Genomic DNA, 25,034 nt, shown 5'->3' on the forward strand with positions numbered 1-25,034 from the left:
TAAATGGCGACTTGAAGAACGAAAATTTTCATTATTATAAATATTTGGTGTACGTTGCACGAAATTTATCTTCGAAAACCAAATCAGTTTTCGTGGTTGAAACGAAATTTTTCATTATTTTACTAAGTGTTTGTATATAGCACGAATATTTCGTTTGTCGCATGATTTAATTTTCGTTCATCGAACAAAATTTTCGTATATTCTTCACCCGATCTCTTAGAATCTTTTTGAGATGCTTTGTCCGTGATATTTACGAATAAGTTACATACACTCTCGTAGTTACTTTTGTTAAATAAATATTGCGCGAATTCTTTAGCACAAACCGTGATTAGCGCAAAATAAATTTCTTGGGTTGAATACGAATCTCTTTCGTTAATAGCAAGAATTTCTATAAACATCTTTCGTAGTGATGAGTATTTTGAAAAAAAATATTTTACCATATTTCTTTAATATATAACATTCGATGTTGTCAAACATCAATTCTAAAAGATTGGATGAATTGTTTAACATCTATAACTTTCGTAATAATAATTTAAAAAATATGCCACTTCGAAATTATAGTGGTAATCCACAATTATCCGATGTCAATTTAATACCTTTCACGCGCTCCTCAAAATGTGCAACACGCTGATGAATTTTTCAAATTGAAATATGCCTATATTAATCGTAGCTATACCAGCTCACAACCCTTCCACACAGCCTTTTAAATTTATTTTCGTCCTTTCCTCATGTGGAAAGAAGTGACTTTGTGACCCTCGGATTTTCAACCCATCGATATACAGCTGGTAACCACTCGCCTACCAAACCCTCTCTATATCAACTACACAGAGCCGATTTTTATTTCATCTATCGATGGTGTTTGAGTGCTCCATTTGGTTAAGAGCCCACCTCACAATATGCAACTGGAAAATTGAATGGCTTTTCATCATGTTCTGTGGTTCCGGCAGTTAGAGCCAATAATGATCGGAATTGAGTGGTTCGGAGAATTATATGCATGTTTATAGTTGCTTGCTGTCCTTGCATTTGCTATGGTTCGTCAAATTTACTCAATGAGCTGTTCAATCAAAACTATAACCGTTTTATGTATATTTTGATTATATTCGTTGCGCAATTTAAAGCATATATTTCATAGGACAAAGGACACCCCAATAAATGAGGAAAAAACTTCTCGCATAAGTGAACGCTACCCGATAGGTTGGAATCGCCTATGGCAGTTATTCCATAGCAGTGGCACTATGCACAGTGGTCCAGAAAGCGAATTTTGCGGGAATTTTACCTTTTGACTGAAACGTCAAACCTTGTTCTTGCCCATTCTTTTAGTTTAAGCAACCGATGATGTGGTTCTAATTTTACCAAGATCAAAAAAGAAACTTTTTAATCATTTTAGATAAAGCCATACTACGTTTTGCAATGTTGAATAGCAATTGGTTATGGAATTTGCGTTTCGACTTCGTCTCATCAAAATCCGACACTAACTTAGTGACACGACTAAGCTAGCGTAGAATTGACGCTACACTGTTTATAATTGATAATACGAAAATCTTCAAATGCTTATAAATGTCGAACAGTATAATCACAACTCCAAACATATGAATTTTTCCTCGGTCATATATCCGTAACATAAGAACGTAATTTTATTAAAATGTGATGCACGTTATTCACAAATGTGGAATGTATTTTTCGTTGTACCTAGTGACAATTTAGCGCATCAAATGTTCTCAACAGTTTGCACGGAAGAATATCAAACGAAAATTTAAAAAAAAAACTACAAGGGGCAGCCCTATGGGGTTGCACGAACTGTAGACGTAGGACTATACTACTTAATGTAAAATATTTATTTTCTTAGTACTTAGTGTCTGGGAAAAACACCCGGACCGGTGAAGAAAAATCAAATTTTAGACAATATAATCACATCTTATGTATGGACCAAGCTTTCTAGTTGCTCTCAAACAGATCCTAAAAGTTCAAACACCCTTGGATAACCCTAAGTTTGTAGATGTGTTTCGATGCCACAGTATTGTAAAATGGTTAATATTACGTCATGAAAATTCCATTCTTCCGTGACATTTTATTTGCCTGCAAAATGCCCTGTGTGTATGCAAAGCTCATGATTTGTTGGGATATTAGCATTGATCGGAAAAATGCTTTCCAACGCTGCGCATTGCATACATACAGGACATTTTGCAAGTCACCAGAAGCTGTTCAATTTACCACCGCCACATGTTCAATTTACCCACTCGCTATAAACATGTCTCATTTTTGGACATGGTTAGAAATCAAGAATCATGTTTGAAAAAATGTGTTTATGACGAAGTATTTTTACCAGATATGTACAAAACATGTCTAACAAGAAACATAAGGTGATTGTAATATCTCATTCACTTATTAGTTAGAAAATAATGACTTTGCTTAACGTGTTCATTTTACCGCCAGTCCCCCTACCTACCAACACATTCGCCCCAAACATTGAACCCAAGCGCACAATGCAACATGAGTCAACGCTGATGATGATGGGTAGAGCGAAAGAGACAACTAGTACCACCACGACACTATTAGTGCATTTCACCAAAATTCAACGCGGCCATTCCCGATTGAAAGGAACGGCCGCGCTTAGCCCATTTGTCATAATATCGTGATTTTGCATAGCGAAGGGCTGAATGATAACACATTTTGTTCCAAAAACAGCCCTGCGTTATGCAACACTTTGTGCAGGTTGATTATACCAGTTGCAAGTGGGGCCAAATTCACCAAGTTCCGTAAAATTCCTGGGATTGCTGGGATGAGCTAAACTAATTAATCAAATCCTGTTTCAAAAACAGGCCTTGCGTTTAAACCAAAATGGGAAGCTTATTACTACCACTACATTACTTAATTTCAAGCGCAAATAGCAAATACATGTGCTAGTTAAACCAAAAATTTACTGGCAACATTACAGCGGCATTTAGGAAGCAGTTGGAGCGGTCGCCTGTTGGACGACACAGTGTAGTGTCCCTCCACAGCCAGTGTAACGGACTTCTAACTCAGCTACACTGGCTGTAAAAAACACAGCGCAGTGATCTGCTTCGCCAGCCGTTCAACAGAGAACTGAGCGTGTCTGGCCAAGTCCGTTCTTTAAATAGTCGATGATGACGTCATTCATAGAAGCGTAGCGCGCTAGGTACCCCAATCTGTCGTACAGGGCTTGGGAAGCGCTATCTTCTGTGTGTTAATGCGCGATATTTTGCCAAGGTTGTATATTATTTAATTTTTTAATGCTATGATATCAAATATCTTTGGGTTTATCTGTTGGAATCTATTCTTAGAAGTATTTCGGGGCGATTTGTGCAAAAAAAATGAAAATTTATCGTGAGATGGCTGAATTATATGCATTTAAAATTGGACCACTTTTCGTTACATACCATTTTTGTAGAATTTGCAGAGTGCACCCCCATATCGAAAACAAAGACGTAGTCCTACGTCAAAAACCTAATCTATTCACAGATCATATCAAATATCTTCTAAGAATACTAAGCCTATTGGGTTATTTCCAATAACTGATAAACAGCACGTAACTGAGAGGAATCTAATTTAGTCGATAACTTTCCCGCCAACCTTCAATAATTCAGTTATATGGGCTCCTATGAACAATCCTGTTCAATTGACTTGTAACAAAGTTTTCGCAAGATGAATACTTTGACGAATAACTCCGAAAACTACCCTAGACTTCAAAATGAAAAAAAAGAAACAAAACAACAATAAGAAACATTTACTTTCTCCATTTTGCATTCCGTAGCATGCGCCTTATTACGGCAGCTCGTCGGAAAACTTTCAATTTCGAGACTTTTTCCCGACAGTAACAATACCGTTGCCTAGCAAAACAACTATTTAAATACTTGACCGAAAGTTTTCCTGGGCCCGACCGAGCAGTCTGGTGTGGCTGCCACTGAACAATCGACCACCACTCATCTTTATACTTTTCGGAAGGAGAAAATTGTTTCTATCGGATGGTCCTGCCCCGGGTACGGGAATCTTTGAAGGGGTTTATTTTTGTTTCGTTTCGTATTGTGATTGTTTCCATCGTGGAGCGATGTTTTCCCCCTTGTTTGGTAAGGCTCGTGGCGGGGTAACGAGAAACTTTGGTTACTTTGGGAAATGAGTGGTAGTCCAAATATAAAAGTGATTGAAGGAAGGTACAGATTTGCGCTTTGGGGAATTCGTGGAAGGCTAACCAAATTGGTTGCTAAACTAAACGAAAACGACGGCGGACTGCTCAGGTGCGATACATACAAAAGTGATGAGTTATTTCTTAGCGCACTTCGAAGGGAAATATTCGCAAAATATTACATTTATATCAAGTACAACATCGCACTGCATCAGACTCACATAAAAAAACAAATACTGGCGATTGTAGTTTCAGAACCTCCAATTTACTCACACTTAAGATTTGCCAAATCGCAATCAATCCACGCACAATCAAACTAGCACGGACAGAAAGATTCTAAATATCTGCCTACTACAGACTAATGAGAACCTCGAAATCCATTACAACTCAAAACAATTAAACCATCCATCCAAAACTAACAGTTTTTGAAAGGGATCGTCAAGTAGAAACCAAAAGTGTACCCGTGAAAAATCTTGTGCCGTTAGAAACTCCAAAGCGCACATATGAAAAGAAGAAACCAAACGTCCCAACGTTGGAAAAAATATCCATAACAACAGCGACAGACAGATAATTTTCCTTGAAAAGGGGCACCAAAAACGGCCACCAAAAACGGCAGAAACGTCGGACAATCAAAAAATAAGTCGTTTGATATTTATACAAGACTGCGAAAGTCAATACCCCCAGTCGATTAAAAAGATACATAGAAAATAGCCATATCTCGCGTGTTTTTTGAAGAGGGCCAATAAGCATGCTGTCAAAATTCACTTTGAAAGGGAATTCTGGACAAACCATTAATCGCCGATTATTAATCACAGCAGCAGACGAAAGAGAAAACTTTTCTCTTTCATAAAATGCTAACATCCATTTTAGGCGAGTTACGGTTTGTCCAGAATTTTCTCAAAGTGAATTTTGACAGCATGCTTATTGGCCGTTTACAAGAACACGCGAGATATATAGCAAGTGTGTCGGCGGCCCTCACCTTCAGGAACGACTGATTGGATCAAACCAGGCCCGTGCGCAAGGGGGGCGGGGGGTTGGGGGTTCAAACCCCCCCCCCCATGAAGGTTTTGAATTACTTTTAAAAATGCATTAACTTCCTGTTCAGGAAAAAAATATACTGCAAACCGTTGTGACTAATAAAATGTCATTTGAGTTCGGTCACTCTAGAAACAAGTCAATGAAGAACCAAGGACGAAACTTTGCGAGGGTGGCTGGAAAGGAATGTATGTCAAGTTGGACCGCTTCTCTGAAGGATCGGATCACTTTTCGACACGCTTCGATATTAGCAACAGTAGTGAGTAGACAGCAGATGTCGGTCAGCGGGCTAGTAACGGCAGCTAATGAGGAAAAAAACACGAAGTTGGAGAAAATCAGGATATCGTTGTCTAGAGAAATTTTACCGCCGATGATTATTCCGTTGGAATGGCAGCGAAATGGATCGCGAAAAGGGGCATCGATATAGGGTGAAATACCGCCGCCGAGAAGTTCTCAGCACCAGGTAGCAGATAAATAGGAACGACTAGCACCAAGAAGAGTAGCAAGCACGGCGAATGTGGCTGTAAACAGATGTAAATCCTTTTGGTCGACACCTCCGGATCGGTTCATGTCTCAACAGGGTACGATATTTGCAGCAGACCTGAGCAGGTTCGATGCATCGCGAAGGTTAGATAGCAAGTAAGGAAAAGTAGCTATGGATAAAACATGACGATTAACACAAAACAAAATAAGTAAGAACACAAAACAGTACTTAACGGTTGCTTCGGATGGATGAGGTTTGTGAGATACAAGAGGTTTAAATTTAATTGGTTGGCTTAACAAGTACTACAAACCAATACAAATCCACCAGGCAGCGGCAGCAGGCAGCGCACAGTGGTCGGAAATACCAAAAACGTTCACTAGAGGCCAAACCATCGAATATATTCACGGGGTGTTCATATAAATATTCTCCACAATCTGATAAAGATTGAATTGAGGCATGGCTTACTATGATTGAACTAGAAAAAATTAACTTTTTATACTGACAAGTAGAAAGTTGATGTCTTCGACAAAGTTATAGAAATGCTCGTAATAAAGAATTTTATTGAACAACTTGAACTTGTAGGACTTAATGTTTTCTATTTATAAAGCGTTTTCTAAGGCCCTCCACATTTGTTTGGAACATAGTTTGCACGAAAAGTCACAGTGGAAAAAGTTATATTAAAAAAAAAACTAAATTTAAGGGTGTTGCTATAGAAAACGCTTTATAAATCGATATCTTTAAGTCCTATAAGTTGTCAAGTTGTTCAACAAAATTCTTCATTACGAGCATTTCTAAAACTTTGTCGAAGACTCCAACTTTCTACCCCGTCAGTATAAAAAGATATTTCTTTTAGTTTGATCGTAGTAAGCCATGCCTAATTTTGATTTTTATCAGTTTTTGGGGAATATTCTGACAAACAATTCGTCCAAAGATACCCTGTGAATATATTCGATGGTTGGACCTTGCAAGTTGCGGTTTGCCTACTACTCGGGTTCTGATTGCCCGGCGAACCCTTCTTTTCAGGGCGGCCTAGGTGCCTCTATAGAATTTCGGATTTTCGTAACAACAAAAAAAGTGAACAAATAAATAAATCACTTTTACCGTGTATTCTTCCTCAACACTTCACTGGTCGTTTCTTACGGTCCGCTGCTGGTGACGATGGCGGGAAGGCGGACGATTACTTTCGACAGCCGGGACTAAAACGGCCGCGTTCTCCTGTGGTCGTTGGCTACTCTGACAGCGGTCCTTAACAATTAGTCAGGGAGATGAGCTTTGCTCCTTTTTCGGAACCTCCTTAGTGACGGTGGTGACGAATCACCACCGAATGCTCCCCGCAAAGAATCCCGGAAGACACCGCAGTGTTCTTCCCAGGGGGAGCCGCTGTCCACCCTGCTTCGCCCTCCTTGCCTATTAGCTGGGAAGGAGAGCAAGGCTCGCTCTGCTTATCCTTCCCAGCAAGGGCGGAATGGTGCGTCCGGATCCTTTGCGGTTAGCCGGTGAAGCGAAAACACCTTTATAATTAGCTTCCCCCGACGGGCCGGCACTTCCGACGAATATCATCCGTCACATACGCGCACTTCATACACTTGCTGTTGTGGCTATTAACTGTCTTGGAACGGTTTATCGAGGACGTCTCGCATATACCGTGGTCTGTCACTAACTAAACTATCACCGCGATAGCCGCTTTCCACCCGACCAAAACAAAACCGACAAACCGCCTCGGTGCGTAGCTGTCATCGCCTTTGCAGTATATCCAGCAACCAATCGAACAGCGATGAGCATAATTTTACATGTCAACAAATACACTCTACGGAGTGTATACCCACAAATAGGTATATTTCCACCCAGTGCTAAATTGTTACCCTGACGTGTTACAACCTCTAGTGAATTAAGTTCACGTTTTTGACCACTATGAGGCGGTATCTTTTTATGACTCCTTCTCGATAACAAACATTTACTCAATTTGTTGAGCTGAGTCGTTTGGTTCACAAAACTAGGTCCAGGCCACTGAAAAAATCTTCAAAATTTGAGGGTTTCTGTACGTTTCTTTCAAAATAAACGTTAAAAAAAATCAAAACCCCTCTTGAGAATTTTCTGCGCACGGACCTGGGTCAAACCGTCAACGTACAATGCAATCCAACTAAAACAGTATTATATCGAGTTCACCGATATGTAAGCTACAACATAAAATTTACTGATCGCGAATCGATAGACTACTTTTTCTTAAAACCTCGGAAAACGAACGAAAAAATTTGAATTTCAATAAGACTTAATGTGATGTTAGCCCAGAGAGAGAACAATTGACAGCTCCTATACAAATCGTTGAAACCACTATTCTGGGTCTGTGAGTCTAAAATGGCGAATCAATCTTTATTCAAGACCAATTTCTAAAAAAGCGTTAACTTTTTAACAGTGACAATTTTCTCATTTAGATATTTTTTAATTTCGATAATTCATTTTTGAAGAGCTTCTGGTGGTTTGGTGCTTTTGTGTTATAAAAATAATGCATCTCTCGCGTGTTTTTTTTTTGTAAACGGCCAATAAGCATGCTGTCAAAATTCACTTTGAGAGAAAATTCCGGACAAACCGTAGCTCGCCGAGAATGGATGTTGACATTTTATGAAAGAGAAAAGTTTTCTCTTTCGTCTGCTGTTGTAATTTATAATCGGCGATTAATGGTTTGTCGATTTCCTCTCTAAGTGAATGTTGACAGTTTACTTATTGGCCCTTTTAAAAAAACACGCGAGATCTGTAAACCGATCAATTTTTTCGAATCATTTTTTTGGAATATACAAACAAGCGGCGCGCAGGCTAGTTTGTGAATACCTTCATTTAGTTATTATTTAGATATTATGGTAGCACTGTTTGTATTGCAATGAAAACATAACAACACAATGATACTGTACTGTTTTTCTCCATCCCCGGTAAAAAACGGGCTGTCATCACTCCTTAAATTCGTGGTAATCTTTGCACCGTAAATGTCATAGCGCATATCAGTTAAATGATATGCTGTCAAAAATAAACAAATGACGCCAATCCCTGCTTTGTTTAATGTTGAAAATGATAACCACAAAACTAGATGTATTTAAGGATTATCAACGAACTTTAGAGAATTGTCATAGGGGAGAAGAAGAAAAAACACACACTAGAAGCGCACTTAAATCGAAACCTGCATTTTGCATTTTTCTTAGGCTAAACGTCAAGTTGCCGGAGGGGAGGGGGTTGGTAAGCCCCTTTTGGACGTCACCTGGTACTGGTGTTACCGCCATGGTCAACTTTGACTGCTAATAGCAAAAAATCTAAATAATATTTTCAAATTTCTACACGTGTATTACTAAGAACTATCAAAAAATATCGGGAAAAATGTGGGTTAGCCCCTTTTGGACACCAGCCATTCAAATATATTAATACTTTTGGCAAGCTTTTTTATCCGAATACTCCACTATGCAATGGTACACCGGCAGTGTTGGCAAAATAAATGATTTTAATCGAATTTTGAACAGCTATAAGTTTGCTCAGAGATATTGTCGCACCTTGTTTTCTTTAGCAAAGATGTTGGCTAAATTCTTAACTACACTTGTGTTCAATTAGTTGCATACTGCAGAAAAGACTATGGTCTCTAGAAATGAAAATGCTAAGTAGGTTTTCCCACACAAACTCTCAATGCAATGCGCTACGGATTAGAACCGACCGACCCCAAATTTTGCACGGTTATTTGATTTATTTAATCTGACTAAAAAGCGTGGTTTGATATCTGTTTGGTTCTGTGTGGTGAAGATTCTAAATGTTTTAATATATCGAATGTGAGAGTCAGCTTTGTGTTAGATTGGACAAGATGCGTAATAGAAAGAGCTAAGAATTCGAAATATAAGTGTGTATGTAGTTATTGGACGACGAAGAAGCATCCACATGGTGGCAAAAAGCAGTGCGCATAGGAGTATAGAAGGTAACCATGTTGCAAATATTTACTAAAGCTTGGCAACACTACTAACTGTCAAAGATAGATGTTTGTTAATTCTGCTTAACTGATTGAAATACGCGCGTGGAAACAAAATCTTTCATGCTCGACATTTTTGTTATGCATACAGAGGTCCAAAACTATTTGTCGCTGAAAATGGTGGGCTCGAGAAACACGAAAAACCTTTTTTCATAAATATAGATGCTTCCATCGCAGTGCTAGAAGCTGCTCAAGTTTAACCTTCCAATGCTTAATACAATTTTCCTACCATTTTTACAATAGTCCAATTACGTGGAAAATGTAGTCGAATACAGTGTAAATTGATTGGTTCCATCAGTTTTCAATAATATTGCAAAAAACATGTATCAAAATTTCGTTTTTTGTCGCTACCATGAACTGTCCCTGGCAGCACTGCTCCATCGGAATCCAATCAGACTAATTGTAATAACTTCAGTTCCAAAACTAATACTTGTAACTGTCAGTGCTCAAACAAAAGGTAAAAACCTTACTTGTTTCTGGAAGGAATTCTTGCCTAAACCAACAGTTATAGCTGTTTATAAACATTGTTGTTCATAAACAACACGGACATGAAGGGGTCAATGATGCAAATTGTTTCGATACAAAATTTTCTTGGTTTTTAATAAACTAAAGCCAGGATTTTCTCACTTTTCAAGATCGAAAAAGATCATGTTCCTAATTCGTCCCAATGAAAACTATTGTACTCTGATTAAGTTTAATCTCAATTCTACTAAATCGTTGCGTTGCGTTGCGTTGCGTTGTGACGATGATTTTGGCGGATTGCACACTGACTTCATCATGTTTGACTGCTGATTATCTAATAAGAGTTGCTTAGGAAGTGGTAAGTAGGAATTCATACCAATCCGACCCATATTAAAACCTCAACAGCATGATAGCCATCATTGCCGGCCGCCCCCATCTCCATCGTTCACGGGGAAGGATAAAGGATAAGGTAGACAGGAAGTGTTGATGCTCCACCTACTTAACGGAAGGACGACGATTCATCAGACTCTTCCATAGGTGTCGCGGAGTTGGTAGTTTGGAAGGGTATCAGGTCTAGGATTCGCTCCAAGCAAACGATGCGACCTGTAAAGCATATTTTATTAGGTAGTTGTTTAGTTAGCCTTCGAGTGCACGATCACTCGAAAAAGAGAAGATCTTGTTTAGTTTTTCATTATTTTTAAACTCTGGGCAGCCGGCTACCGAGAGTATACTATGTTCCCTAAACAAAAGCAATTTGAACTCCACACAGCCGATCGTGGGAGTATTGCCTAGAAAAGCTAATCTTATCTGCGTAATGGGCCGGATCACTATTTATTGCAACAGTATTTGAACAGAATTCTCTACTTCTTCTCTACGATATATTTATTGGCTTCAAAACTACCGAGTGACAACATATTATACTGGCAAAAATAGCGCGAGATGTTATAAATCAAGGACAGTATTTCTTATTTTCCATATCGGATTGTTTGTGGAATACAAGTATACGAGCGATAATATCGAACACTGAAGGGAAATATAAAGGATTGTTAACCTGATGCACGGGCTTGTTAGCAATAACGGAGCTTTAAATTGGGTTCATAAAAACAGACGCGGCGAATTTTCAATACGTATTGACCCGTGTTCATAGATACTAGTCAGATTAGTCGTATTGGGGCTAATTTCCGATCAACTATTCATTTTTACGGCAATGTTTTCTCGACTAGATCTGTTCGCACTCTCTCATTCTGCTACTATCGACAAAAGGCTGATAGCACCCAGTCGTCGCCGGTCTAAGGACCAAATATCATCAATAGACTTAGACTCGCGTGGAGGCATGAGATAGGAAACTAGTGAGAATTTTGCTATCCCATCGTTTGACGACCAGAATGGATGGAAGAACAGCAATACTAGCAAATACCGACTACCATATGAGCGGTGCAAATTCGAACGAGTGACGTAGAGTACTGCACTGGATGATTTTGAAAAAAGGACCAGGAGTGCGATTTTACGAAGTTTTAGCTTCCGATGGCCCTACATTTTCTGACAAAGTGAAGTTCTTGAATATTAAGATTTTTATTACTGTTTAGAAAAGCAAAAGTATCATAAAGCTAGTGTCAGGCCTTCATGAGACCTCAAGAAGTCACTTTTGGAGGTATTCGTAAATGTAGATTTGTCGGTAGACGGTTCCAAATATAATAGAAAAATACCTAATTTAACACAACTACAGATCACTTGCAACATAAAAAGCTTTTTGTGAAATTCGACAGCTCCATCTTAGGCCAATTCAATAAATTTCCTACATGAAAGTTTCCATTTTTTAAAAACGGTTTTTAAACCAAAGCTTTGGAAGTTAAACCTTGGCGTGGAAGTGCCGGTATATTAATATATTCTGTTACTTAGTGTAGAATTAGATTTCGTCATTTACGGCTAATATACAACCGCCAGAAGAAACTTAAAACGTTGGTACACAATCACGAAAGGCGAATCAGAAAAGGTGAGTATATGTCAGTGATTCACTAAATACAGACTGGAAAGAGGGTAATATGGAAAACCTTAAGGTCCGTCCAGGTTAAGTCTTCGGTACGGAGCAAAACCTCGACCTAGGAACTCCTAGCATGTTGTTAGTCGCCTCTTACGACATGGGAGCAGTTCCCAGAGGTTCTATTCTTGGTTGAAATAGTGCAAAAAGATTTCAGCCCGCCGGACACCACACGGCTTTTAATTTCAATTCTACTAAATCGGCGAAAAACATAACAATGTCTAATTCAAAAAATTCCCGTATTATTGAGGTGTGGGCCATAAGGAGTCTTCCAGATTCGTCTTTTCCATATGTCCGAAAATCTTTCAAGTGCTTTCTTTTCGCTTTCAAACGTACTTAAAATACTTTTGCAAAAACCATGTAAATTGTGAAATCCGTTCCAAACAACTTCTAAAAATATTCTAAGCCTTTTGCTGCGGTTTTTTACCCGCATTTACACTTTTTTTATGCAGTGCGTATGCCCGCGTAAAAAAACCTAATTCTTATATAACCTAATTCTTGTCTGTCGCATTGAGTAAATCGCAGAAGCAAGAAACAGTGCTCTAGTCATATACGGACGCTATTGACTTCCCACCTTTTCAAATAAGACCGAGTATTCGTAATAAAACCGAAATATTTGCACAAGGTGCTGATGGCGTTTAACAAATCGGCCCAGGCAAAACCAATCATTTTACATAACAATTTGTAACACGTGGTTGTGTGCGACAACGCTACGATTGATATCCTGATATATATGGATAATGAGGAAATCAATGGTCGGTTACAAGATCTGATAACTTTCACCGAGGCCAATAAAGGCTTTCATGTCATATTTGTAAGAAATGGAATTCATCACAAAGGACATATTTAGGAACTTCTTCCACCTATTTCGAATGGTGTTTCGTGGTTAGTACGCAGGTGAACCGACCCATTTACTCCTACCTGCACCGGCACTTACAAACCATAATGCGATAGTATTATTACACACATTGCATTTCTACACATACAACTTCCCATACCATTACTTGAACCACAAACAGTTGCCAAATTTTTGGAAAGCTTCAAAATCAATGGCCAAAGAACAAAAAAGAAACCATGAACATAAAGGTAGTACTCACGTGAGTCACGATGATGACACGGAGTTGATAAGGAAAAATTATTTCCCTGCCTAGTAAATCAGTCCCCACGAGATCTACCGGAAAACCATTAAAACTCGTTTTATCTTTTTTATTTTATTTTTATCAACAAGGAAATATATGAAAGACCCACGGCTCTGTTAACCTAACGGATTGAACCAAGTCAAATAAACAAATTATATAATAAAAAATAGAAATCTTGTAGCAGGCTGAGCACTAAAGCCCTCCAAAATGAACATTTTATCGCTAGTGATTGCCACGTCAAACCGCGGATATAATGCTGGATATGAATCAGAATAATGTAAGCTATTTATATGACAAGTTTTTAATTTGTGCACAATTTGAATTTCTATATTAGGTTAGCGCACTTTACGCTTAGTATCTCACTCAAGCGGGCTAGGCAAGAAAGATATTTCTATTTGTAATTAGTTCAATCTATATAAGTCAATAGGATTCTTGTTCCGATTTCATGTTTTCAGTATGTAACAGTCTTTCGTTCGTGGTGGAATAAAATCAGAGAGATGATCAGAAAACACAGAGAAAAGAGAGAAAAAGAATCAATCAATTGAAAGCGACGTAAGAGCATCTCTCCTATCTTTTCTCCATACTCAACCCGAGTGCTTTCGAAATTGCTCTCTGATCCTTTCATTTTCGAAAAAAACTTTGGGTCTTCGTTATCCTACAGCGTTGCCAATGTTCCAGATTTATCCCAACTTTTTCCCAACTGAACAGACATTCGTTCAAGCCAGACATTATGCCAGATTTCTAGAATTTTGCCAGATTTTTCCAGATATGCTGAATTCTGCGATACACCACAGCGGGACACCATTATATCAGATATATCTGGACAGCCAAAGGAATTTTAAGCTTCCAGCACAAACTCAAATCTCTTATTCTATCAGATTTTTAAATTATAAAAGTTGGTGCACACAAATTTTGGAAATCTGGGTCATATTAGATAAATTCACGTTCTATGAAGACCGAAATGTATGCCAAATTTCGATGACGTTGAGGTCGCTGTCAAGCGACAGATTTTGCCAGATATTTGTTGAACTGCTAGATTTTCTTCGAAAAATAATGGCAACCCTGACTATCCGTTGTATGTTCAACGAAGTGACGAATTGACTTAGAAAGTGTAACCGAAATCATCATGGTAAGTTGGCCTAATCTTCGGTAAAGGCACAGTAAGTACGATGTATTTTCCTCCGTGCATCGGAAGCGAGTGATGCTGAAATTCTTGAGCTTAACCATATTTACAGTTTCCAGTTATTTTGTTACTGTCATCAATGACACATTTAACCAATTTTACGTAAATTAGAAGGTAACAGTAGTCAGTGTTAAGCGCTTTTTTTTCGATTAGTAAATTATTTCTGGGCAGTTTTCTTTAATAAATTCAATTCTGGACAGTTTGATATAGTAGATTAAATTATTCAAATATATATTTTGCGCTACCTTAAACTCAATAAATTCCGAAACAAATATTTTTGTTTGTCAGATATGCTGGGAATTCTAGAAGATTCAATTGCTTAAATCTTTGATTTACTTAATCTAAGTAATCTTACCAGGTACCAATGGTTTCGCAAGTTACCAGAGCTAAAGTTCTTAATCTTGCATTATAGAGAAATCATTAGTGTTTGTGCACAAACTTTCGAATACACCGGGAAACATTTCCGAATATGTATTGAAAATTACTGGTCTACCTTTGGCCATTTTTGCAGAGATCTAGAAATTCTTCTGAGCTAGAAAAATTAGTTTGATATATTTTAAATCAGCAGATTTAGTGATATAAAAGTATCAATTTAATACAAAAAATAAGGACAGTAAAAGAATTTGAATATTAAAACAGATAAATTAATAGTAATAGTGAAAAACTGTCTGACAATATTGCCGAATATATTGTGTAAAAGTACAGTAAAAAAAGCAAAGCAAAACCATTATGCATTCCGTTTCTTAACGAAAGTTGACTTTCTGTTTCGATAGACTTCGCAGTCGATTCTTAATGTACAGGACTATTGCGGGGCTAGTGTTAAGATCCCATTGATCGCCAAGAATCGTTCCTTGTTGGAGCTTTGATCCACTTTGAAAATAGTTTCGTTTAAAAAGAAAATATCATAACAAAAAAGTGTTAGCGTGACGCCACAGAACTGGTAATAGTGGCGAGATGCCAGATCAAGAAAATTGAAGTTGAACCGTTTATCCGTAACTACGAATCGCCTGCCAAATCAGAAGATTTAGACCAAATTTCGACCTTTGGATATTTTTCTACTCATTCCGATCATCTTCTACACCTTTTAAATATGTAGACTAGAACACATTGCATTTTCTAGCACCGTCTGCGATTGTCATTTTCGGTCAGCGCATAAATATTTTGAACTCTTGAATGTCCATTGGTGCAACTAGAAAAAATGTTGCTTAGGAATAAATATTAAAAATCAAATTCAAAATTAATAATTCGATAAGACTTTTTTGTAATAGAGAACATACTTTTAGGATTTCAATTTTCATTATCTTAGATTTGGAATTATTTTCATTAAGAATTTTTAAGAATTTCGTTCAGTTTCTAGTGACTATATCAAGTCATCAGAATTATTGCAGTTATGCAGTGATTTTTTAAGCTCCTCCCGAAATAAAATCCTGGCTATGGGCTTGATGTGAAGGTTCATATTGTGGAGAATAAGGCCTAGATAAATGAGTCATACCGGAAAGCGTAAAATGTTGGTATCATTTTATTTTATTTCACTCCTGGTGAATACAGACCTTGCATGTATTCTTGGTTGGCCTCTGATATCGCATTCTCTTAAAAATATACAACTATGATCCGAATGAATAAACGAACGAACACATGTTGAAGATGTACGAAGCGAACATTCTATTCTTCGTTCACTTTTCTACCTACGTGTTTATGCATGCACGAAAGCGAAACCATACTGAGAGAAAGAGCGGTAAATAAACATTAAAAGACGCTCGAGACTCGAATCGGGATAGCAACTTGCTGATGTGTGCATGTAAGCATCTCGTTGCTTCTATACCGCAGAACCTGTCGCCGTCTCATCGTCCTATCTGCAAGGGTATGTGTGCATCGTGCATGGAAGAATCGCGATAGAGCGGGCGAGAGCAATATTCTGATGCACGAGAACTATTACCCGAGATCGGAATAACGAGAGGCCAGTGTGCGCGTGTGAGTATGTACGATGCATACAGATCGACGAGCGAAAATATATAAACCTCGTACGTCATTCACCCAACCACGTTTACCGCGAATAGACGCGTCCGTACAGTGTTCTCATCGATTCACGACAATGGCGCAGCAAATGCTCCAATTAGGTAAGAAAAGAATCATTTCCGAAAGAATTAAGTTCAGTGCTTTTGTAAATATATCACAATGAGAAAATATATCACATTATGGTGCATTTTTGTGGTAAGTGTACGAAATTCCTCTCAATTAGGGGGAGAGAGAAGTTATGCGAATAAAAAGAAAAAGCTTGCTGACGGAAGGGCAGTTAAGCAATTTATGAATTCTCCTCGACGGAAGGGCGAGGTAGAAATTAAAAAAAAAAAAAGAAAAGATGCTTACTGACGGAAGGGCAGTGAAGCAATGTGCGAATTCTCCTTGACGGAAGGGCGAGGTAGAAATTAAAAAAAGGGAAGATGCTTGCTGACAATTATGAATTCTCCTCGACGGAAGGGCGAGGTAGAAATTTTAAAAAAAAAGATGCTTACTGACGGAAGGGCAGTGAAGCAATGTGTGACTTCTCCTCGACTAAAGGGCGAGGTAGAAATTTAAAAAAAAGAATATGCTTAATGACGGAAGGGCGAAGCGAATTCTCCTCGACGGAAGGGCGAGGTAGAAATTAAAAAAAAAAAAAAAGAAAAGATGCTTACTGACGGAAGGGCAGTGAAGCAATGTGCGAATTCTCCTCGACGGAAGGGCGAGGTAGAAATTAAAAAAAGGAAGATGCTTGCTGACGGAAGGGCAGTAAAGCAATGTGTGTATTCTCCTCGACGGAAGAGCGAAGTAGAAATTAAAAAAAAAGATGATTTGAAATAAAATAAAGTGCTTGCTGGCGGAAAAGAAGCTAAGCAATGTGAAGTAGAAATTGATATTTACTGATGCATAGGTAGCTCTGCGTTGCTCTTGAACTTTTTTTGAGAAAGGGGGTGAAAAAAATATGACGATCACGTAAGTTGGCAGTATTGCTGTGTTTAGATAAATTAGCGTATTAACGACAGAAAGGCGCCTAATCTTTTTTTAAAATAAGTAGTTGCTAGTATATTTATGAAGGGACAGTTTAACTATATCGAAAGTTGTGGAATATTTTTCATATTTTAATATTTTACTTACACAGGGCCGAAGAAAAGATGGCTCAATCTCACGATGCAATGACTAGTACTGTTATTCAAGTAGGTGCGTTGAGAGACTAGTGTGCCGAAAATAAGATTCAAAAGCTATTGAGATCAACGAATATTTATTAAATTTAGAAGCCGTCGATTTCGATGAATCGGGATGATCTTATAGTTATCAGTTAGGATAAGCTGTTTTCATTCCTTTCATTAAACAGCTAGCTTATCTAACTAGTCATGAATTGTGAATAATTACTATGTGAGTTATCGATAAATAAGTGTCTTGTACCTAGTGTTACGACTGAGATGATTTCCTTTCAATACTGGTGTTTAAGAATTGCAGTTTCATCAGCTCCAACTGAGTGTTTCGTAGAATCTCGAAGTATTAACTATTGAAATTTTATATGAAAGGGTTGTTTTCAAACAGAAGGACGGAATAACAAAACAAAAAAAGAAACGTTTTGGACACATGAGTTGTAGAATGCATATTTCGACGGACCTAGATAAATTGATAGGTCGGTATCAAAAAGTAGGCTTTCAAATTTGAAGTTATGTAACGCAAGGGTGATGCAACAAAGTGTTTATAAAATCAAACTGATTTCCGATGAAGAGACGACCAAACGGATGTTATTGGTGAATACAAAAAAACGACGAAAATAGAAAAGGTCTGCGTTGAAAACAATTGTTTGAAAGCTCTTCGAGAGAAAGTTAGTTCAAACTGAAAGCAAAATCGAGCATTTGGTTCAACGAATAACCTTCTGAATGAAGGTAGTCATCTCATGGAGTACGTTGCACGCTCCATAAACATGGTATCGTCAGATAATGATGATAAAGCAAGAGAACAAGGACATATATGGCTGGTTTAATGGTTATTACTCTATATAAACAACATTAAGAACCCAAACGATTCGATGATAAATTCGAAAGCGTAGTTTTTGCTAGGAGTAGAGAAGGGGAAGAATGTGGAGAATAAGGCCTAGATAAATGAGTCATACCGGAAAGCGTAAAATGTTGGTATCATTTTATTTTATTTCACTCCTGGTGAATACAGACCTTGCATGTATTCTTGGTTGGCCTCTGATATCGCATTCTCTTAAAAATATACAACTATGATCCGAATGAATAAACGAACGAACACATGTTGAAGATGTACGAAGCGAACATTCTATTCTTCGTTCACTTTTCTACCTACGTGTTTATGCATGCACGAAAGCGAAACCATACTGAGAGAAAGAGCGGTAAATAAACATTAAAAGACGCTCGAGACTCGAATCGGGATAGCAACTTGCTGATGTGTGCATGTAAGCATCTCGTTGCTTCTATACCGCAGAACCTGTCGCCGTCTCATCGTCCTATCTGCAAGGGTATGTGTGCATCGTGCATGGAAGAATCGCGATAGAGCGGGCGAGAGCAATATTCTGATGCACGAGAACTATTACCCGAGATCGGAATAACGAGAGGCCAGTGTGCGCGTGTGAGTATGTACGATGCATACAGATCGACGAGCGAAAATATATAAACCTCGTACGTCATTCACCCAACCACGTTTACCGCGAATAGACGCGTCCGTACAGTGTTCTCATCGATTCACGACACATATCAGCAGCGTAATTGAGAGGAACCGGACCGAACGGTTTCTTCTCTTGTACCCTAGCCGGTTGATTTTGTTTAAAACATTATTTCGTTTGTAAATATGTTTGGATGTAGAATAATAATGGAAATATTGTGGGTTTACCTATTGTCGGATACGTTTGGTCAAGTAGCCGTAGAGCTCACTATTTTCGATACTTACAAATCAGATGCGGAGCGAGTAAATAAATAAAATCCAACACGCGCTGAAATGAGCAAAAGAGAGTAAAAATAGTCGCTAGGATACGCGTACAAAAGCACAGTTTCAAAGCGTTCCCCGAAACTCAAAACACTAGGTCTTCCAAATTTGAGAACCTTCGGTTCCAGTGTTTTGCTCATCATTTCTGCATTTGAATTGTTATCTTCCGCAGTTTATTATTTCCAAAACTCTATAAATTTACTATAAATCAAATCAAACCTCACCGGTTAGATTTCGACTTCAAATCAAATTATCACTTCGTATGTGCCAATCAGACCCAACTAGACACAAATTGGTTAATAATTGCCACTATCCTTGCTAAATCATCGACCACCTAGGATGAATATGTGTCATTCTGGACACCAACCAAACCACACTAAATCAAACCAAACTAACACAACAACACGACCCAGTAAAGCTAAACATCAGTCGAGAGGCTAGGCCTATTCCTTTCATCTTCGACAGACGTGCACTTATGTGGCCACTTCCGTTCCTGCAGTCACTCCACGTACAACGGGCGATAGGCAATGCTGAAGTACTCCGCCCGAAAGCTTTCGGTTGATTGTGTTGTGCTTGACCAACGATGCTATTCATTAACGTGTATGCCTTCCTCTCGTAGCTACGGTATCAGGAAGTAATCCAGGAGAGCCAAATGCCTGATGGCATCACCATCAATCAAGTGAAAATGAAATTTATGGGCTTCCCTCCTTCGTCCTTTCAGCTTCATCATCATCACTATAAACGGAAACATTTAGCAAATGATCGAATAATTGCAATGAATGTTCGTCCAGAATGTTCACACATTATGGTGAAATAAATTTAAAGGCGGATGAATTTGATGTGAATAACTGTTTCTAATTGGAAATTTGATTTAGATTCTACACACGTGAAAACAAGTTCTAAACAAATGTTACTCCCTCTTATCCTATCATTTCAGGAATGGTTCAACGTGGTTATCGCACTGCTGACCGCATTTCTCCTCCTGAGCTCGTCATCCCTGATCGCCATCACTGTACTGATAACGACAGAGCTCGGTCCCCGGAAGCTTACGGCCGCTACCAGCACCCTGGCCACCGGAATCTCTGGCAGCATAGGACTAAGTTGGTTCCTCCCGATCCTCTGCGCCACCTCGACACCCCTGGTGTACAGTGTTATGGTTGAGGCACCGGCCCACTGGTGGCACACTACGGACTCGTTCGGTTTCATTCTCTTTATCGTCATCGAGTTGCTGTTTGTGATACTGTTTTTATTGCTATTTCTGACCCTGATGAAGAAACTTTTGTACCTCGCCAAAAAGCATGACAAGCACAACACTTCCATACTGAGAAGGTAGGTCGAAACGTGTTGATGTTGCAGTAGTTCTACACTAATTGGGGCAAACGTTTGGCTAGAAAAAAAAACATTTTTATTGCATGCTGAAGACCGCCTACGGCAGCTGGGAGGGCAGTTAAACCGCAATTTAATTTTAAAACATCAGTCAATTTCTGCAGATTACGTACGGTCTTCGCTTCTGCTGGTGGTTAATGCTTGTAATTGAATTGGACGTTGATTTACGATTTCAATTAAAGGGATTGTGAATTTGTTGCCCACTTTTTGGTTTATTGTGTTAATCATCACAAGGGTTCTTCAACTTTTCCACAGATATCAGATTGTGGAAATCTGCTGATATGTTCTTCTAGAACTCCTCACTATGTTATACGGATTAAAACGGCCTACGGATAATACGGGTTAAACGAAAAAGGTTAACTTTTAACATTAGACATTATGAACTCCTCATCAACTCCTCAAATATATTTCAATATAAATTAGTTCCAGCTTATCTCTATATACAAAAATGAAATGGTTTCCGTTCGTAATCGCGTAACTCAAGAACGACATGACGGATTGGAAGCAAGAAAAGTGAAAGTAAATCATGTCAAAGAACAAGTTGTGCACCTCTTCCAGACGAACAATCTGAATTATTAAAATGGTGAAGTTAACTAGTAAGATTTTCGAAATATGAACGAAAAATTGATAAAAATTGTTAACTTTAAAATAACTTAACTCTAAAATATTACTTAACCTCATTAACTGAAACAAGTGAGTACAGCATTCAATAGGAAACTTTCGAAACAAAAAAATTCAAAATGCAAAATATACTTTTTGAAGTAGAGGTATTTAAAGACGATCTAGTCATATACAGAAAAAGTTCAATAACTCTGTAACAGTTGAGATTTGATAGTACGTGTAGAACAATTTTTTTCTCCAAATATGATCCGCTATCACCCCTCGAGATTCTTAATCATGAACCAAACACCCTGTATATAGAGAGATGAACAATCAAAAACATTGTTTATTATAACGTTTATTTGGGAACGTATTTTACAATTGGAATCATCATCACATCACAACCTCACTAAACTTGAAAGAAATTGATATTTGATCCACGATCAGTAGATCAGTTTTTGGCTCTCGTTGTATTTTCCAGTAAATAATTATAGGCAGGATAGGGTCTGCCGGGTCAGCTAGTTTTTTTAAAGAAATATAACTACAGTAATGTTTCAATTATATCACTCTGATATATCCATATATGTATCAGACTGGCAACAATTTTGACTTTTTTTTCGGAATACTGCTAATTCAAATGGTAATTGGATGCACAAATCATTGGCAAAATATGAGCTGTTTCCAATAGCTATAGTTCACCCACAAGAGGAAACTCGGAAATTAAAACCCAAAATCCAAAAAAAATTCCACAGTAGATCTGCATACCTCAAAACTTATGACCACAAGGCTTATTTTATAACGAACCGCTTTGTTGAAGATTGCATATTGAACGCGTTTAAAAATAAAGTACGGTGTATAACTCGATAGTAGTAACTTACTAGATAATCTACTATACTTGGTCCGCAGAGCTTACCTTCCTCATCACGAAAATGTACTTGGCTTTGCACATTTTGCTCCCTCTGTTGAATTTGGGCCAGTTTTACCGCGACACCCACTTTGCGTTCAGTACGAGTTTTACGTTCATTATTGAGTCGAATAAAACATTTTCAGCTTCAGTCCCCAAGGTAATTCCCATCACCTCCATAGCGTGTAAGATCGATGAAAATTCTTGGTTGAACACACTGACTACCAAATAAGTCACAACATTGACCACCTACCTGCCAGAATTTGTGCATATGGTTTGGCACTGAGGAACAGATTCCGCTATTCAGAGATTCATTGATGTTTTGGTTGTGAGCTCCTAAGCATCTTTCTAATAAATCGTTCGATGATAGACTTTCGTAGATTCTGACATGTTCGAAAGTTTCTAAAGTTCCTTTTACTTCAGCCTGACGCCTGGGGATTTTCATTCGATGACGAGCAGTGTTCGAGGGAAGCCCAGATTGCATTTCGCATATGTTCTACAAAAGTTTCTCCGAATCACCAGCCCATAACATTATATTAACTGGGCGATTGTTTTGTCCGTCATCTTTCCCTTTTCTTTCCCACCGATACCTTTGTTTCCTTTATTCAGTTTTCGTAATCTCGTTCCCGTACGCTTCTCAACATGTCCGACGCATTCTTTCTTCCGTACGATAATCTCGTCCCAAAAAAAAACAAGAGACCATTTACAGAGGCTCACATATACATAAACCATAAAGCATGAACTGGTGAATTCTTTAAACAATTATTTTTACATAGACAAGCGCCATCGCGGTGCGCCACGTTTGGTATCTCAGAAACGGAGATGGGTACCTTTCGGTTCCCAGAAACATACTAAGGAATATGATGTTCACCAATTTCTGTAGAGTATTGTCAGATACATATAGATAAAATTAAACAAAGAAAACAATATTTGATATTTTGAAACCATGAAAGTAGAAGACCCCCTTAAGCTGGAAACCACACTGAAACCATTCAGAATTCCTAACCAGTCCCTGAATGAGTTTGACAGCGGATCGCTATAACGAAGTTAAACGTAGGGTGACCAGACGTTCTGGGTTCCCAGGACATTTCCTGATTTATAACTTACTATCCTGGTGTTCTGAAAATTTGAGGAAAACGCTTAACCGTTATATGTCCGACGCGGTATGCGGGTACCTTTTCAGGTTTCAACTAATGAAATTCCAATGTTTTATCCATAACTGGCAATTGAAACTTTGTGACGTCTTAGAGCTTCACTAAGTCAAGCTTTTGGGTTAATAATATTGTTGATATAGTAAGGGGTAGTGAGGAGGGGCTCCTGAATTTTTTTACTACGTGACAGGCCGGCGAAGGTTCCCAGGTACTTACAAAACTGACATGTCTATGACCAGGGCAATTTCCAACCGATTTGGATACTTTTGGGTTTTTTGGATTCAGAAAATCATCCACTTTTAGACTGGGTAAAAATGAATCAGGTTACTTCATTCGGTTCCCGAAAATCCAAATTTGCGAAAGTATTTTCCAGTGCTGGGATACTATTTGTGAATCTATAGGTCTATAGAAATATAGGTATCAAAATTCTTGGAATTGCTTCAGTAGGCTGTATCTCGTGGTTTTGGAACCATTTGGTGATTTGACCCCGGAACGGACATTCCGGAGAAGGTTCCCGTGGGGCCGTGGCCATTCCGAGGTCAAATTGCCATATGGACCCGTAGCAATAAATAGCAGACCTCCGAGACAATTTGAAGAGTTTTGATACTCTTATTGTTAGGGCATTATTAAAATTTACAAGTCATACCCTAGTACTGGAATATTACTCCGGAAAATCCGGATTACCAATAACCAGATTCACTCATCCGGTTCAATTTCACATGAGCATGAGCATGATAACCGTACAATTTGTAGTTGCTACTCCGTGATTGACCAGAACAAGCGAAATTGCACAGAGAATCACGAATGAGGCCTGGAAGCAGCTATCCATCCTCAATGTGCACGTTTTGAGAGTTCTATACGTTCAAATGTCAATAACGGCGACGGCCACGTCCTTACAGTCATCGGCGAAGGAAAGGAATGTTAGTGTAGCAAACGTTGTTATGGAGACCGTGTATACCTCTGCATCTCCACGTTTGCCACGGGAAGGAGTTTTTGTTAATAGGATGAAGTAAAAAGTTACACAAACCTGGATTCACCTTGATAAGTGCTCCGATCTATGCAACTCTCAGAAGTGTTATCATGTGTTTATTGCTCTGGGCAGCCGGCTGCCGAGAATTTGAAAGATTTATCGTTTGTGGAATTAATTTGGGGATGCTCGGTTTGCAAAAAGCAACTTCAACTCTGGTCTGCCGACATGCGGGAGTGTTGCTTATGTTTAATAGAATCAGACGGTATGTGAACAATTTTATTATTCCTTGTTTCTATATTCCCGCGAAACACGATATTCCAAAAAGAATTCAATATTATAAAAAGCGATTATCTTTAGCGTCTCAAGAGATCTGTCGATATATATGCGGAAATACCTATGTAATTGAAGGCTTCGCAATACAAACACTATTTATATATTGATTTCTTTCTCCGCTAACAATTGATTAAGGTACCGAGTGTTATTCGCGCGCATTGTTACTCCTCCGGAGATCGCGTAAATGGCCACTGAACTAGCGGTCGCTAGTGCTTAAAGACGGTATAAAATAAGCACTGCCGAAATACC

The 25,034-nt window shown here is 38.4% G+C and overlaps 1 protein-coding gene across 1 annotated transcript in view; it reads left to right on the top strand.

Annotated features, from left to right (window-relative positions):
• LOC131679305 (uncharacterized) overlaps positions 1-25,034 on the top strand; it is a 615,352-nt gene that overhangs the window by 524,711 nt on the left and 65,607 nt on the right. The window contains exon 19 of the mRNA XM_058960013.1: positions 20,379-20,770. Coding sequence (XP_058815996.1) covers positions 20,379-20,770 — 392 coding nt within the window. The remainder of the gene's footprint in view (positions 1-20,378; positions 20,771-25,034) is intronic.

Source organism: Topomyia yanbarensis, chromosome 2 (genome assembly GCF_030247195.1).
Source record: "Topomyia yanbarensis strain Yona2022 chromosome 2, ASM3024719v1, whole genome shotgun sequence".
Lineage (NCBI taxonomy): Eukaryota > Metazoa > Arthropoda > Insecta > Diptera > Culicidae > Topomyia > Topomyia yanbarensis.